The sequence below is a fragment of the Gopherus evgoodei genome, chromosome 1, assembly GCF_007399415.2.
Source record: "Gopherus evgoodei ecotype Sinaloan lineage chromosome 1, rGopEvg1_v1.p, whole genome shotgun sequence".
NCBI lineage: Eukaryota > Metazoa > Chordata > Testudines > Testudinidae > Gopherus > Gopherus evgoodei.
In genome coordinates, this window is record NC_044322.1 from 44,708,250 (window position 1) to 44,726,725 (window position 18,476).

The 18,476-nt window shown below is 40.6% G+C and overlaps 1 protein-coding gene across 8 annotated transcripts in view; it reads left to right on the top strand.

Moving 5' to 3' along the window:
- Window positions 1–18,476, top strand: part of FRY (FRY microtubule binding protein) — a 388,433-nt gene that overhangs the window by 283,568 nt on the left and 86,389 nt on the right. For all 8 annotated transcript variants that reach the window (XM_030563058.1, XM_030563048.1, XM_030563011.1 and 5 more), the window contains 4 exons: window positions 2,209–2,330; window positions 9,292–9,479; window positions 15,502–15,596; window positions 17,626–18,233. In XM_030563058.1, the coding sequence (XP_030418918.1) occupies window positions 2,209–2,330; window positions 9,292–9,479; window positions 15,502–15,596; window positions 17,626–18,233 (1,013 nt within the window). The remainder of the gene's footprint in view (window positions 1–2,208; window positions 2,331–9,291; window positions 9,480–15,501; window positions 15,597–17,625; window positions 18,234–18,476) is intronic.

Genomic DNA, 18,476 nt, shown 5'->3' on the forward strand with positions numbered 1-18,476 from the left:
GAATAAGTAACAAATCTAGCACAGACAGTTGTCTTTTCAATATCAGGCAAGTTCTCTCTTTTAACCTATTTTTTTTCTCCATGCATAGTTGTTGACAATTCCACTGACTTTTTTTAACCTTGAGAAGTCAGGAGATAGGCAAGAAGAATAAGAACAAAAATCCTGTTCAGCCACACACCATGTACTGTGCATCCAATTAATTAAATTCAGGCCTTGTGTTGCTAAGAAATTTACACCCAAGGGGTTGCAGCCAGGAGTAAGACCTTAAGGACAACGTTGGCAACATCTTTTGAATTCTTTAATGTCCACACTATGCAGATCCGGTATGACTGTAGCTACAGAGGGAGCTTTGCAAGGCTGGGTCAGAGGCTGTTTATGAATTTTTACTTGGCAGTCCTTCAATTCCCTACATACTCCTCCTCCTGGGGATTAATCATGTCCCTGGCACAAATTTGTAGGAGCAGCTGGGTGGGGTTAGTTCACAACCTCCTGGGCTAACCAGAATACAGCCCAAGTTAACACTGTTCTTGCAGCATTAACACATACCCCAGTTTTCACAGAAGGTGACTGGCCCAGAGTTGGACACTATAGTTGCCCTAATCACACTGAGAAGTCTACTTTTGCAAAACACTCACCATGCCTAAGCGCCTTGTCTACACATAAAAAGCTGTACCATTATTATCATACCAGAATATTTAAAACTGTACAACTTCCCTAGGGTGGGTACAGTTACACTGTTGTAAATGTGTTTATACTGGTGTTTAGAGAGACAAGGTGGGTGAGGTAATATTTTCAGAGACCTGAGGAAGAGCTCTGTGTAAGCTCAAAAGCTTGTTTCTCTCCTGACAGAAGTTAGTCCCATAAAATATATTACCTCACCCACCTTGTCTCTCTAATATCCAGGGACCAACATAGCTACAATAACACTGCATACTTATATAGGTATAGCTTACTCATGTATACCACATTCGGGGCTGTACCACTTTTTTTGGTAATAAATAACATCCCTAACCAAAATAGCTGTACTAGTATAAAAACTTTGTGTAGGCCAGACTTAATGGTAAAATCCTGAAGTCCTGATTTATACAAAACTCCTATTGACTTTAACGGAAATTTTGCCTACATCAGGACAAAAGCGTGAAATCTAGGTTTGCCTTAAAAATTCTTGCAAATTCCCATTACCCAAATTATTTTCAACCACTGCACTACATTTTTAGTTTTATTTGTGTTTGATACATAGCATTGTTCAACTTGACACAGTAGATGAATTAAGTAATGCTGTGTAATTATGTCATGTAATAAGATTTTCTTCAAGTTGTAATATACATTGAACTTTACCAATCAAACGTCTGATTAAATCAGGTTATGTACTCAATAGTAAATGTGATTTTAAACTGAAAATTATTCCTTGTTTTGATACTTATTATTTATTTGCATTATGGTAGTGCATAGGGACCCCAGTCATAGACCAGGATCCCAACATATTAAATGCTGGACATAGACAGAACAAAAAAGATGGTCCCTTCACCAAGGAGTATACAAGCTAAACATAAAACAAGATAGCAAGTTTGAGCTTTCATCAATCTCTGTGTCTCCATCTGTCAGTTTGACAACTCGTTTGTTTCATGCTGAGTAGGCCTTCAGCAAGAGTTATAGCCATCAAGATTAACACAACTAAGTCTTCTCTACACTAAGGAATTTACTCAAAAAAATGCCCACAATTTTTTATCACCAGTAGGAGCCTTAATGTAGACCAGGTTCTTGTGGATAAACCTTTTTTTAAAACATTTCTTTTCAGCAGAACTAAAAACGCTAGAAGCTACCTGAGCATTGTCTATACTATGGTTCCCATAGTGGTAGGTAGCACCAGTGGGGTTTTGTTTATTTTATTTTATTTTTTGTAAAATTCCCCAGTGTCAAAGATGGCCTTACATTTAGAAAATGGAAAGTAGAGCAGTGCCCTGAAATGATCAGTCATTTATAATGTTATGCCAGTAGTACATTTTGAATTGGAAATCTTTGTAAAGTTGAAGTGTAGTAGTAGTTGTATTGTTCATAGATTTATGTTCAATCACATGTTTTCCAGCAAATTGTTCTGCTTGTCTCTTTTTGTTTGTACGGTATAATAATTTTTAAGATTACTCACATTTGTTTCAACTGCTTCAAAGAAATACTTACACATTTTGCTACATTTTTCTACTCTTTAAGGGCATTTGGTCCACTCTGGTGCCATGAAGATATCACACCCAAGAACCAGAATACAAAGAGTGCTGATCAACTTACTAATTTTCTGAGACATGTTGTGTCCGTATTTAAAGATTCCAAGTCAGGTACTGACATTTTTTTTTTTCCATGATTGTACCTTAGTTAAAACCCCTGTCTAGTGGACAAGTCCCTAGTGTTTGCTTAGAGAACCTGCCTTTTAATGCCAGTTTCCTTGCTTCTGAATGGCTGCTACAGGAGCTTGCTTGTGCAACAGTGCCCTCTGTTTTGTAAAAGTAATAATTTCATAATGATTATTGTTTCTTTGTTCAAGACATCTTCTTTCTTGCAGTATTTTATGTGTGAGGGTTAAAAGTTTTAAACCAATTTTGTTTTTGTAATTTGTTTCAAGTTATTCTTTTCATACAACCTGATTATACTATGTGACTTTAATTGGATTCAGATATGTTTAGTGCAGATAAATACTTTCAAATTAATTTTAAATAACTTTGTTTCCTTTTGTAGGAAGTTAAAGATCATATTCTTTTAATGCTCTTGTCATTTCATTTTATTGTATTCCTGAAGAGATTACTACAGATTGCTCCATTTGATCAGTGAAAAGTATATATTCTTCTTTAGTTTATTTAGCCCACAGTGAACTTTTATCCTGTGATCTTTTTTTCATTAGATCCATATGCTGAAGCATTGTGTGTCCTATGTAGGAAATATATCATATTATGTACATATTTTGACTGTTCTATTTGATAAAAAAGGAAAAAACTCCATCTCTTATTTGTATAATAGACTGGCGATATTAAGCAATCTTCCCAACAAGCAAAATGTTTTTTGTTCACTTAATTTGACAATTATAAAAGGGGTAGCCGTATTAGTCTGGATCTGTAAAAAGCGACAAAGAGTCTTGTGGCTAACAGATATATTGGAGCATAAGCTTTTGTGGGTGAATACCCACTTTGTTAGACGTGGGGGTCCAATAAAGGTAGCCAGCCAGTCAGGCAGCGGCATAGACAGCTGCAGCGGCACAGGAGCCAGCAAACAGAGCTGTAAACAGCGGAGTTTGAGTTGGAGTTTGGGGGAAGACTAAGAGAGGCAGGCAAAGGAACACACAGGTTACTGAGGGGAATGTGCAGTGTTCTAGCAGTGTCTTGGTGCTTGTTGGGGGTTTGTTTTGCTGTGGGTGGTGGTGTTTTGGGTTGGTTTGTGTTTCCCAGATTTACAGGATTTAGGTGGGAAGCCTATGGTAGATACAGAGGCAGCAGTTGTAGCGACTCAAGCAGTGGAAAACACAATGAAGATGACTGGATATGGATGCTGCAGCATGTACATGATCCTGGAGGGGGTACCTGAAAAGAGTTTTGTCTGCATGAAGTGCTGCCTGATAGAGCTGATGAAAGAAAAGATCTGAGGATTGGAGTTGCAGGTGGAAACTTTGGTCGAGTTTAGAAAGGGGTTGGAGCGCATCTGGGGCAAAAATCTGTCTGGGGATTGGTCCTGCTTTGAGCAGAGGGTTGAACTAGATGACCTCCTGAGGTCCCTTCCAACCGTGATATCCTATGATTTATATCAGCTGAGGGTCTGTCCTATGAGGCTGAAGGGAAAAGCTCAGACTTGCAGATGGAAGCAGGACCAAAGAATTCTGAGGGGAGACTGCTGGGTGAGGAAAGTGGACGGTGGAAGCATGTGACTAAGCGAACCAGGCAGCGGAAAAGACGGGCTAGTGAAGGAGCAATAGAGCTCATGAACAGGCTTGCGGAGTTGGAAAATGAAGAGGGGGCACAGCAGGTGGTCGCTGAAGGTGAGAGGGCAAGGAAGAAGAGAAGAGCATCTAGCCTTATAAGGAGAGGGGATGAGTCAATGGAGATGACACCAAACATGAGCCCCAGGAGGATACGGGATGGGTTGCAGAGGACTGCAATAGGAATTTAGAGGACTTGCAGCCAGAGGGAACAGGAGATAGACCGGAGAATTGCACCATCACCAGAAAAGGGCAGGTCTACGTGATTGAGGACTCCTTACGGAGAAGAGTAGACAGGCCTGTAACCAGAGCTGATCGAGAGAACAGAAGGGTGTACTGTCTGCCTGGTGCTAAGATACGGGATGTGGACCTCAGGCTGAAGAGGATCCTAACAGAAGCGGGAAAGAATCCGCTGATTGTCCTTCATGTGGGAAGTAATGATATGGCTACATTCTCACTGGAACGTATCAAGGGAGACTATGCCAGGCTGGGGAAGACACTTGAGGAAATCGAGGCTCAGGTGATCTTCAGTGGGATTCTTCCTGTTCCTAGAGAAGGGCAACAAAGGTGTGACAAGATTATGGTGACGAACAGATGGCTCAGGCAGTGGTGCTATAAGGAGGGCTTTGGGATGTATGGCTACTGGGAGGCGTTCATGGACAGAGGAGTATTTCTCTCAGGATGGACTTCACCTGAGTAGGGAGGGAAATAGACTTGGATGGAGGCTGGCACAACTGATTAAGAGAGCTTTAAACTAGGAGTTGGGGGGAGATGGTTGGGAGATGTCCAGGTAATCTCCACGCCAGATTTTAACATTGAGAGGGAAGAAAACGAAGCAAGAAGGGATACTGTCGTGGGTAGGAGAATGAACATACGGAGGAAGGGTACTGTAGATACAATTCTAATAGGTGATACTGGCGGTAGAATGTCTGGGCCTAATTGGGTAAAGAATGCGAGTGAAGCCAAACAGCAAGAATTAAGATGTTTGTATACCAAAGCAAGAAACCAGGGTAACAAAATGGAGGAACTGGAGTTACTGGTGCAGGAAGTGAAACTAGATATTATAGGAATAACAGCAACATAGTGGAATAGTAGTCATGACTGGAGTACAGATATTGAAGGAAAGAGAAATAAAGGCAAGGACGGTGGAGTAGCATTGTATATCAATGATGAGGTAGACTGTAAAGAAATAAGAAGGAATGAAATGGATAAGACAGATCTGTCTGGGCAAAAATCACATTGGGGAAGAAAGCTACTAGAGCCTCCCCTGAGATAGTGCTTGGGGTGTGCTATAGACCGCCGGGATCTGATTTGGGTATGGGTAGAGACCTTTTTAATGTTTTTAATGAAGTAAATACTAATGGGAATTGTGTGATCATGGGAGACTTTAACTTCCCAGATATAGACTGGAGGGCAAATGCTCGTAATAATAATAGGGCTCAGATTTTCCTAGATGTGATAGCTGATGGATTCCTTCACCAAGTAGTTGCTGAACCAACAAGAAGGGATGCCATTTTAGATTTGGTTTTGGTGAGTAGTGAGGCCCTCACTAAAAAAATGGTCGTAGGGGACAACCTTGGTTCGAGTGATCATGAGCTAATTCAGTTTAAACTAAATGGAAGGATAAACAAAAATAGATCTGTGACGAGGGTTTTTTATTTCAAAAGGGCTAACTTTAAAGAATTAAGGAAATTAGTTAGGGAAGTGGATTGGACTGAAGAACCTGGGGATCTAAAGGTGGAGGAAACGTGGAATTACTTCAAGTCAAAGTTGCAGAAACTATCAGAAGCCTGCATCCCAAGAAAGGGGAAAAAATTCATAGGCAGGAGTTTTAGACCAAGCTGGATGAGCAAGCATCTCAGAGAGGTGATTAAGAAAAAGCAGAAAGCCTACAAGGAATGGAAGATGGTAGTGATCAGCAAGGAAAGCTACCTTATTGAGGTCAGAACATGAAGGGATAAAGTTAGAAAGGCCAAAAGCCATGTAGAGTTGGACCTTGAAAAGGGAATTAAAACCAATAGTAAAGGGTTCTATAGCCTATAAAACCAGTAGTAAAAGGTTCATATAAATAAGAAGAAAACAAAGAAAGAAGAAATGGGACCATTAAATATTGAGGATGGAGTGGAGGTTAAGGATAATCTAGGCATGGCCCAATATCTAAACAAATACTTTGCCTCAGTCTTTAATGAGGTTAATGAGGAGCTTAGGTATAATGGTAGGATGGCAAATAGGAATGAGGATACGGAGGTAGATATTACCACATCAGAAGTAGAAGCCAAACTCGAACAGCTTAATAGGATGAAATCAGGGGGCCCAGATAATCTTCACCCAAGAATATTAAAAGAACTGGCACATGAAATTGCAAGCCCATTAACAGGAATTTTTAATTAATCTGTAAACTCAGAGATTGTGCCGTATGACTGGAGAATTGCTAACATAGCTCCTATCTTTAAGAAAGAGGAAAAAAGGTGATCTGGGCAACTACAGGCCTGTCAGTTTGACATCTGTAGTATGCAAGGTCTTGGAAAAAATTTTGAAGAAAAAAGTAGTCAAGGACATTGAGGTCAGTGGTAATTGGGACAAAATACAACATGGTTTTACAAAAGGTAAATCATGCCAAACCAGCCTGATCTTCTTCTTTGAGAAGGTAACAGATTTTTTTAGACAAAGGAAATGCAGTGGATCTAATCTACCTCGATTTCAGTAAGGCATTTGATAGGGTTCCACGTGGGGAATTATTAGCTAAATTGGAAAAGATGGGGATCAATATGAAAATTGAAAGATGGATAAGGAACTGGTTAAAGGGGAGACTACAGCGGTGAATTGTCAGGCTGGAGGGAGGTTACTAGTGGAGTTCCTCAGGGATCGGTTTTGGGACCAGTCTTATTTAATCTTTTTATTACTGCCGTTGGCACAAAAAGTGGGAATGTGCTAATTAAGTTTTGCGGATGACACAAAGCTGGGAAGTATTGCCAATACAGAGAAGGGCGAGGATATCATACAGGAAGATCTGGATGACCTTGTAAACTGGAGTAATAGTAATAGGATGAAATTTAATAGTGAAAAGTGCAAGGTCAAACCTTTAGGGATTAATAACAAGAACTATTGTTATAAGCTGAGAAGGTATCCGTTGGAAGTAACAGAGGAGGAGAAGGACCTCGGATTATTGGTTGATCACAGGATGACTATGAGCTTCCAATGTGATATAGCCATGAAAAAGCTAATGCCATCTTGGGATGTATCAGGCGAGGTATTTCCAGTAGAGATGAGGTGTTAGTAGAATCATAGAATATCAGGGTTGGAAGGGACCTCAGGAGGTCATCTAGTCCAACCCCCTATACCATTATAAAAGCACTGTGTGAGACCTCATCTGGAATACTGTGTGCAGTTCTGGTCTCCCATGTTTAAGAAGGATGAGTTCAAACTGGAACAGGTTCAGAGAAGGGCTATTAGGATGACCCAAGGATGGAAAACCACTCATATGAAAGGAGACTCAAAGAGCTTGACTTGTTTAGCCTAACCAAAGAAGGCTGTGGGGAGATATGATTGTTCTCTATAAATATATCAGAGGAATAAATACCAGGGAGGGAGAGGAATTATTTAAGCTCAGTACCAATGTGGACACAAGAGCAAATGGATATAAACTGGGTATCAGGAAGTTTAGACTTGAAATTAGATTAAGATTTCTAACTATCAGAGGAGAGAAGTTCTGGAACAGCCTTCCAAGGGGAGCAGTGGGGGCAAAAGACATATCTGTCTTCAAAACTAAGCTTGATAAGTTTATGGAGGGGATGGTATCATGGCATAGCCTAATTTTGGCAATTAATTCATCTTTGACTACTAGCAGTAAATATGCCCAATGGCTTGTGATAGAATGTTAGATGGGGTAGGATCTGAGTTACTACAGAGAAAAATCTTTCCTGGGTGTCTGGCTGGTGAGTCTTGCCCACATGCTCAGGGTTTAGCTGATTGTCATATTTGGGGTTGGGAAGGAATTTTCCTCCAGGGCAGATTGGCAGAAGCCCTGGGGGGTTTTCGCCTTCCTCTGCAGCGTGGGGCACGGGTCACTTGCTGGAAGGTTCTCTGCACCTTAAAGTCTTTAAACCATGATTTGAAGACTTCAATAACTCAGACACAGGTTTGATACAGGAGTGGGTGGGTGAGATTCTGTGGCCTGCATTGTGCAGGAGGTCAGACTAGATGAACATAGTGGTCCCTTCTGACCTTTAAGTCTATGATTCTATGAATTAGAATGTGTTCATTACTAAAGCTGTTTGGAAATGCTCATTTGTTGAAAACAAAATGTTTTTGTGGAAACACATTGCCTTTGAGAAAAATTTGTAGGAAAAAAAACCCTGAGAAAAAGCATTTCACTAAGGAAAGTTTTTACCTTTTCGGAATAGAATGTTTCAATTTTCTCTTTCAAAACAACCTTTTCCCCCCAGTTTTTTATATTATGAAATATAAAGTGAAAAAGTAAAAATTGAAATTAATAATTTAGAAACAAATTAATCATTTAGAAACAAATCTCAAAATGAAACATTTCAATTGAGCCCAATAAAAGTTTTTTCCAGAATTTCAATTTATGGGAAATTTTGAAATCTTTTGGTTTTGTTCTGTTCTGGATTGGAAGAAGTTTTGAAATCATACAACTGCAAGTTCTCATGCAGTTCTACTCACTACAACTAGACCATGCTGCCCTTTGTTTTCAAGTCAGTGTAGATCAGGGGTCGGCAACCTTTCAGAAGTGGTGTGCCAAGTCTTCATTTATTCACTCTAACTTAAGGTTTCGTGTGCCAGTAATACATTTTAATGTTTTTAGAAGGTCTCTTTCTATAAGTCTATAATATAGAACTAAACTATTGTTGTATGTAAAGTAAACATGGTTTTTACAAATGTTTAAGAAGCTTCATTCAAAATTAAATTAAAATGCAGAGCCCCCCAGACCGGTGGGCAAGACCTGGGCAGTATGAGTGCCATTGAAAAACAGCTCGCGTGCTGCCTTTAACACGCGTGCCATAGGTTGCCTACCCCTGGTGTAGAATTTATTTCTTAATATTAACGTATCAGGTTGAATGCAGTATGCTGTCTTTACCTGCTGACTACTACCAATTTTATATACTGTATTGTCCGGTAATAGGAATTGTTCACTTAATTGTAAAGAAGGTTCTAGTGGTTCTTTCATAAATTAATATACCTTAAAAATGGCCAAAACTTTTTGAAATGCTAGGGAATTGGTCCTCTGAAAGTTTCAACTGTAAAGTAACTTTGTCTCATGCAGTAAAATCTGCTTTGTTAGATTTTAAACATCTACGTACTATTCTTTTGCTGCTTAGGTTTTCATTTGGAGCAGCATCTGAGTGAAGTTGCTTTACAAACAGCTCTTGCAAGCTCTTCAAGACATTATGCAGGTCGATCTTTCCAGATATTCAGGGCGCTAAAGCAACCTCTTTCGGCACATGCGTTGTCTGACCTTCTGTCAAGATTGGTGGAAGTTATAGGAGAACATGGAGATGAGATTCAGGTACACGTATGTGATAGTGCTGTATTCCTGAGAATGTTTTCACAATTCTGCATATGTTCAGTATCATTTGTTTCATTTTCCTATAAAGGGTGAAATAAACTTGGAAACTATGATGCAAGTGAGAATGTGACCTTAGAAAAGAAAAACTGTGTTCTCGTCACAATTTCAAAATTACAAAAATGCTGTCGAAGTCGTGATCTAACTGTTAGAATCTGAGCCCTGAAAAATAAAAGTCTTATTTGTTTCAAAATGTATCACCCCATTGTGAGATTTAAAAAATTTTAAACAGCCAACTGTAGTGGGGTTCACAGAAACAGCACTTTCAGCTTCTGCTGCCTTTACAAAAGCAGTTAAATTGCAAACACTGGGCCAAATTCCATTGTCCTTTACTGAGTAATATTCAACATTAAAGCAGTGAGGAATGTCACTTGATTAAGGTCTGCAGGTTGTAGCCCATTGGATGGGTTGGTGGGAGTATTTCTATTTGCCATATGCTAAAAGATGAAATCATTAAGGTTTTTAATCTAAGTAAAGAGTACTATGAGCTATGGAGAGTAAAAATAAAATTAAAAACAAACTGCTTTGGCCCTCTCTTTTTAAAAAAAATAAACAAACACTAGAAAGAACATATTGTTTTAACAAGCTCACACCATTATGACGCAGCTGTTCTGTTTGAAAACAAACCATGATGTAGTGCATCTTAACCTAAGATGCAGACTCGACAAGGGATTGTAAGTAGTAATAAATATGGGAAAGCTGCATGACCCTGAATCTGCCCTGCTCTCTGCTGCAAAAATCTCTTCTGGCTGCAGATAGAGTTGCTAGGGGTCCAGGCCACTAAAAGTCCAGTCAACAGTGCAGCGGGGCTATGGCAGGACCCCTGCCTATCCTGGCTTCCAGGAGCAGCTGGCATGTCTGCTCCTAGGCACAGGGACGGCCAGGCGGCTCCGTGCACTGCCCCTGCCTCGAGCACCAGCTCCACAGCTCCCATGGCCATGAACTACAGCCAATGAGAGCTGTGGGGGAAGCACATGGAGGTATGGGCAGTGTGCAGAACCCCCAGCCTCTCCACCTGGGAACCAGATACGTTGGCTGCTTCTAGGAGCCATCTGGGGTAAGCACTGCCCAGTCAGAGCACGCACCCTGAACCCCCTCCAGCACTCCAACCCCTGTCCCAGACCTGAGCCCCCTTCTGCATCCAAACTCCCTCTCAGAGCTCACACTCCTCACACACCCCAACCCCCTGCCCCATCCTGCCCCAAAACTTCCTTCCGGAGCCTGCCCCTCATACCTCCTCCTCCATCCCAACCCCCTGTCCCAGCCCTGGGCCCTCCTGCACTCCAAAACCCTTGGCCCTAGCCTGGAGCCCCTTCCTGCACCCCAAAACCCTCATCCCCTATCCCACTCCAGAGCCCGCAACCCCAGCTGGAACCCTTACCCCTCCCACATGCCAACCCTCTGCCCCAGCCCAGTGAAAGTGAGTGAGGATGGGGAGAGAGAGTGATGGAGGGAGGGTGCAATGGAGTGAGTAGGCATGGGGCCTTGGTCAGGAGGCAGGGCAAGAGTGCTCAGCTTTGTGCGATTAGAAAGTTGGCAAGCCTCGCTGCGCACAAAGTGGTGTGGGAGCATTTTGTTAGTCCTCTCCACCAGAAATAAATCCGGCTGCAAGAATACTCATATACAGGTCTGAAGGTTGCTAGCTAAGAGTCTCTTCTCTGTGCCAACCAGCCCATCCAGGAGAAAACCATGCAGACTGGCACCATGGATATATGCCACCACCCCTTCAAGCAGCATGCATTCTTCTAGTGAGTGGAAGATAAGAGAGAAAAATGAAAGATGGAGCAAACATCAAGGAAAGGGAGGAAAAGGAATAAAAATAGATTAATAAATTAATAGATTTTAAGAACAGATGGGACCACTATGATTATCTAGTCTGACCTCCTGCATAAAATAAGTCATAGGACTTCCGTGAATAAATAACTACTTCAAGTCCAATAGCAGTGGTTGAACTAGAGCATATCTTTTAGAAACACATCCATTCTTGATGTAAATTTTCCAGTGATGGGGAATCCATCACACACCTTGGTAAATTATTTCAATAGTTAATTAACCTCTCTGTTAAAAATGTGCACCTTATTTCGAGTGTGAATGTGTCTAGCCTCAACTTTCAGTCACTGGATCTTGTTATAACTTTGTCTGCTAGATTGAAGAGCTCTCTATTATCAAATTTCTGTTCCTTGTGTCAGTACTTATAGACTATGGTCAAGTCACCCCTTAACCTTCTCTTTGCAAAGATAAGAAGATTGACCTCCTTGAGTCTTTCACTGTAGGGCATGTTTTCCAATATCTGATCATTCTCATGGCTCTTCTCTGAACCCTCTCCAATTTATCAACATCCTTCTTGAATTGTGGACAGCAGAACTGGACACAGTGTTCCAGTAGCAGTCTCACCAGGGCCCAATACAGAGGTAATATAACCTCTCTACTCCTGCTTAATATTCCTCTGTTTATACAGCCAAGGTTCACTTTTAGCCACAGCATCATACTGGGTGCTTGTGTTTCGCTGATTATCCACAATGACTCCGAAGTCTTTTTCACAGTCACTGCTTCCCAGAGTAGAGTTCCTTGTCCTGTAATCGTAGCCTAGGTATATGATTTTGCATTTGGGGTATGGAAAGCATATTGCTTGCTTGTATCCAGCATACCACACAGTCAGATCACTTTGTACTAGAGATCTGTGTTACAGTTTCAGCTGCATCTGTATTGCCTCTCCATGGTCCCTCAAGGGCTCCCAGCCATCACCTCTCTTGGGTGGAGATGTTGTATTAATAAGTACAATAGAGAGCTGCATCTCTCTCCCTCCTGATCAGGGTTTTAAGACTGCACAGCTAACTGTCTTACACTGCAATATGCCCAGCAAGCCAGTCTTTCTAAAGGCCAGTGCCTGGGCTTTTCTTTCTGTCCAAGGACCATGGACAGTGTATTGCCAGCAGTTACAAGATACCACAAAACTCTTTCTAAGCGAGCAAAAGCATTACAGAGAAAATATATAAAATAATAAAAGTTACTATGCTAAAAACTTACCAGAGATCATCTATCAGTCTTACGGGGCTCTTGTAGGCCAAATTCTTTCCAATCCTTCCGCAAGGGCTGAGGTTCTTGGGCAGAAGATCCTATGTGTGTGTTGCATCACAAAGAGGGCCCTGACTCAGTTTAAACACAGCCTTTTTAAGCCAAAACCCCATTCTTTGTTTTCCTAGTCTCTGGAAACCAAGTGTGAAACAGTATATGCGAACCTCCCCAGAGTGTGATACCTTTCTGGAGGTGGTTACGGTGTGAGTGATTCATCTTAGTTCCCTGTTTTAATTCCTGGAGGAGCTGTGGTAACCTTCCCACTTGGAGTAGAACATAATCACAATCCATGTCCCACAGTGATATTTATACTTAATACAATATGTTCCCCTATAGATACTGCATGAAGTTGCAATATCTGTCAGAAACAGTCCTCTTCGTTATTTAACACTGCCACAATCTTTCTGTAATCTGCACATTTTATCGGTAGGGAGTTTGTTTTCTTCCATATCTTTGATAAAAATGTTAAATACTCTAGGGCCATGAACCGATCCTTGTGAAACCCTAATAGAAACACACCAGCTAGACGATTCCCCATTTACAGTTACATTTGTGAGACCTGTCAGTTAGCCAGTTTTTAATTCATTTAATGTGTCCCATGTTGAATTAGTATTGTCCTAGTTTCTTAATCAAAATGTGATGCAGTACCATACTCAAATGCCTTACAAAAAATGAACGCCATTTCCTTTATCAATCAGATTTATAATCTCACCAAAAAAATCCTCAATTAGTTTTACAAGATCTGTTTTCTATAAACCCATGTTGATTGGCATTAATTATACTTTCCTCCTTTAATTCTTCATGAGTCCCATATCAGCCATTCCATTATTTTGCCCATGATTGATTTCAGAATGATAACCTACAATTACCCAGGTCAATCCCTTTACTCTTTTTAAATATTAGCGTAATATTAATTTTTTTCCAGTCCTCTGAAACTTCCCCAATATTCCAAGACCTCTTGAAAATCAACATTAACAGTCCACAGAGCTCCTTGGCCAGCTCTCTTAAAATTCTGCAATGAAAATTATCCATACCTGCTGATTTTAAAATGTCTGTCTTTATTAGCTGCTGTTTTAATATCCTCCTTACTTAGAGTTGGAATGGAAAGTATTTCATCATCATATGATACAACTACGTCATCTGGCTTTTTCCCAAACATAGAACAGAAATATTTATTGAACAGTTTTACCCTTTCTGCATTATTATAGACCATTCTACCATCTTCATCTAGTAATGGACCAATACCAGTGTTTGGATTCCTTTTGTTCTAATATACTTTTTCTTCTAGTCCTTAGCTCTGTTGTCCATGGGTTTCTCCTGTGTCTATTTGCTTTCCTTATCAATATTCTACCATTCCCTCCTTCTAGCTTATATTCATTGATATCAACTTTCCCTTTTTTTCCATTTTTCCCTCCTATAAGTCAGGCTGGTCCTTTAACCAGCATAGCCTTCTTTCTCAATTGTGGGATTGTCGCTTTTTGTGCTTCTTGTAAAATGTTCTTAAATAGTTCCCATTTATCATTCACTTATTTTCTGTTTGAATTCTTTCTCACGTCTGATTTGATTCATTATTGTTTTTATATTTGCTGAATTGGTTCTTTAAAAGCAACAAGAATATATATTACTGGTTGGGGCTTTATTTTGCTTACCCATGAAATATATAATCAAGCCAGGGTAACTTGAACCTAACCAGCCACTGATTTTTAGTTCTGTGATTATTTCACCTGTCATTATTAGTTCTACTATAGAATTCATCTATGCAGAATGCAATTCTTTTTGAGTTAGCAGATTGTTATATGTAATTTTTAGAAATACCAATGATGTTTTATTACTGGCGGCATGAGACCTGCAGCATATGTCACTCAGACTGAAGTCATCCATAATTATGCAACATTTTTTCCCTACACCTTACTTTGGGCAAACTAAGGCCTGGGGGCCACATCCAGCCCTTCAGACATTTTAAGCCAGCCCTCGAGCTCCTAACGGGAAGTGGAGTCCGGGCTTGCCCTGCTCTGCACGTGTTGGGGCGCCACACGGTTCCTGGAAGCAGCAGCATGTCCCTGTCCGGCTCCTATGCATAGGGGCAGACAGAGGGCTCTGCACTCTGCCCTTGCCCCAAGCACCACACCTGCAGCTCCCAGTGGCCAGGAACTGTGGGCATTCGTGGCCCACCATACCATTTCCATACCCAGATGTGGCCCTCATGCCAAAAAGTTTGCCCACCCCTGCCTTATATAGATAGGTGTTTAAGGAGCCTGTTCCCTACTGTGGTTTGGTTGTTGTAGCTGATACCATTGTTGTACCCCACCTTGTACTTTATCTGCTAGAGCATAGCAACAAAATCAAAACCAACAAACCCATACCCTGATCTAAATACCCACCTTTATTGATGGAGCAGTAGTTTGGTCTCTATGGCTGTTCAATCTCTGACTTCTTTCCTGAGGTTTCTACAACCATAGCATTCTTGTTAGTGTTGTTTTTATAAACTTGACACTATTCACTTCCATTAGGAAATGGACTGAGATCACCAACATATTCCACACAAATCATCAAATAGCCTCAAGGTGACAATAATATTCTGTCCCAACTGCCTCTGCAGAATTTGAACCAGTGACACAGAGGCAAAAGGCTCAGTATCCTATTGTGCATCATCCCCTGATAAGATAACTGGTCTCCATAAGTATACTCTCTCCTTCACAGATCATTCAGAGAGACAGAAAATAAAATGTGCATTAATGTTTTAATGTGCAATGTAATGGCTCTGGGTCTTTTTTACTATGATTAGTGTTGTGTTCTGTTTTCAATAAGATGCTTCAGTACAGAACGGTTTCTGTTACTGACTTACTGGTGATTGTTTTTGCTAAAATGGCTGACTGTATGTATTTGACAGGGTTATGTAATGGAAGCACTACTTACCTTGGAGGCTACTGTGGATAATCTGTCTGATTGTTTGAAGAACAGTGATCTCTTGACTGTATTATCTCGGTAAGAGTCTGTTCCCTTAATCACATAATCTTTTCCCATATAAATCTTATGAAGCAATACAGTGTTCTGCAATCTGAATTGCATTAAATGGTTTTGATATAATTGATCTTGCTCAAAATACATTTACAGAACGAGCCTAAGAGTGCATCTGCACCCAATTTGGCAACTATTGAAATAAATATTGATAAACTTGTGGAGCCTCCTAGCCTGTTATAGATTTTCTTTCTTCCTTTCAGCCGTCTACAGTACATTTGTCGTCCTCTTTACACAAATAACATTAGGATTCCACATTCTGTTTTTGTATCTAACATAGTCTTGAAAAGATGTATAGGAAACAACATTTACTTTGCTTAGAATATTGCAATGGGGGTACAGATCACTCCCTGCTGTGAGAAAACTCATGGTTCCCCTAATTAAATATTTCCCAAATCACTGCATGAATGGGCAGGATTTATCCCCTTTGTGGAACAAATAGGGGATTCTGTCTTCAGAACTTAGATATCCCAGTGGGTCCTCAGGAGGCCCAATGCCTCTGCACTTGCTTTATGTTTCCCCTTCCTTGACAACCTCCATGTCTGTGAAGCCTCCTATGAAAAGGGATTCCACAATATGAAAAAAGGCCACACACAGATTTCCTTTCAGGTTTGAGGATGTTCAACAGTATGCACCCTCCTGCTCTTGTTCTTACCCCCAGCTCTTCTCAGCTGTGCATCATTGAACTCACAGAGGGTCTTCCAAGGTTGAGAGGATGGCAAACCTTCCTCTTTCTAAAGCACAGCCAGTGACAGATCTGTGCACCAAGGGGAGACTAATGTCTGTCTGTGATGTCAGTTAGCAGTACTAGGAGCTGGGTGTGCCACTGGAGGGATCTCCTTACATTCTAAAGCTTTTAAGGCAACATAAACATTTGTGGGTAAAATTCCCAGGGTGGTGCTGTTACAATATATTATAGTATTTTATATTCCAAACCAAGGACCACATGTTCCTCTTGACTACACAGTTCAGAAGGGAGCAAAATGAAACAGAAATGCCCCCAAATTGTGGAAGGAAGGGGATAATACCATTCTCCCTCCTGCCCCTAGTGACTGTGTAAGCCTCTCTGCGAGAATACCATAGAGTAGGGGTTCTGCAGTTTTGTAAGTAGAGCATTTCAGAGGTGAGACTTGAGGGAGCTGGGAAGTAGCTGTTCTGTATAGCAAACTTCCCTTGGAACTGTAAATTGTTAGCTTATAAGCTTTTTGGAACAAAGACTGTGTCTCACTGTTGTCTTTGAACAATACCTAAACATTGTGGGTGCTATAGAATATAAATGGTTAATAAGGGCTGCATGGAATTCCAAGTGGTAATCCATGTGGCAGTTGTAACTCTTTGAAACTCGAGCTAAGTCTCCAGTGTGCCTCCCTGAAAGGAGGCTAGAGTAGCACCATGGGAACAGTACTTCTAAGGGGAACCCTGATAGCTCCGTGACAGCCCTTTGTAGGGATAATGCAACATCTCTAAGGTTCTGCTTACCAACCATTGGTCTGGCTGCATACATTCTCCCATGATGGCCAGTACTCCGCCCTCCACAGGGTCAATTTGCCAGTAGTTCCACAATTGTGACTTATGCCAAATAACTCAGGCAGCGGGTCCAGTGGATAGGGTAATGAGATTTAGGAGATCTGAGTGCTAATCCCAGCACTACTACTGACCCAGAGCATGACCTTCAGCAAGTCACTTCACCTCTCATTTGTCCTTCCCCCTACATTCTTCCTTGTGTATTTAGATTGTAAACTCTTCAGAGCAAAGTCAGTTTCTTACTCTATGTTTGTGCAGTGCCTATCACAATATGGCCCTGTTCTCATTTGGGGTCTCTAGGTGATATAAATAATAATGGAGAAATCTGTGGGAGGGTACTTTTTTTTTTACTGTTTATCTTTTGATAAATTCTTGGTTTACTTCCTTTTTATTTGTATTTATTTTCTACATTTCTGCTTTGCGATATAATAAAATCTCATTTTTTATTTTTATTTATTTATTTTTTACTTAGTTCATCATCACCAGACTTAACATCAAGCACTAAATTGACTGCAAATCGGAAGAGTACGGGCCAGTTGAACGTGAATCCTGGGGCTGTAAGTGGTAACACAGGAACTGCTGAACGAAGCAGACACCAGAGGAGCTTTTCTGTACCCAAAAAGTTTGGTGTTGTGGACAGATCCTCAGATCCACCGCGCAGTGCCACACTAGATAGAATTCAGGCATGCACCCAGCAAGGCCTCTCCTCTAAAACCAGGAGCTCATCCTCTCTAAAAGACAGCCTCACTGATCCTTCTAATATTAATAATCCAACCAACCTGTTGGCCACCATCTTCTGGGTTGCTGTAGCTTTGATGGAATCTGATTTTGAATTTGAGTATCTAATGGCTTTACGATTGTTGAATAAACTACTAGCTTATTTGCCACTGGATAAAGTTGAAAATAGGGAGAAGTTAGAAAAGTTACAAGGACAGCTAAAGTGGTCAGATTTCTTGGGGCTGCAGCAGCTGTTGCTAAAAGGATTCACTTCTCTTACCACCTCTGACCTCACATTGCAACTCTTCAGTTTGCTGACACCAGTGTCACGAGTATCTGTGGTGGATTCCTCTCAAATTATAGGTAATGACAATTTTTTCTGTCTTTCACATTTTGATTATGAAATTGTTTTTATGTTTGATATGAAAACCTCACTATGCTCCTTAAAAATACGTATTCACCTTATGGAATATAAATTTATTTTTGTTTGTGCAAATTATAATGCATTTTTAAATGAATACAATTTATGCTGATAGCAGATCTCTCCAAAGAAACAACTAAAGGGAAATTCTTTTTTTTTTCTATTATTTAGTGTTTGTAATATCA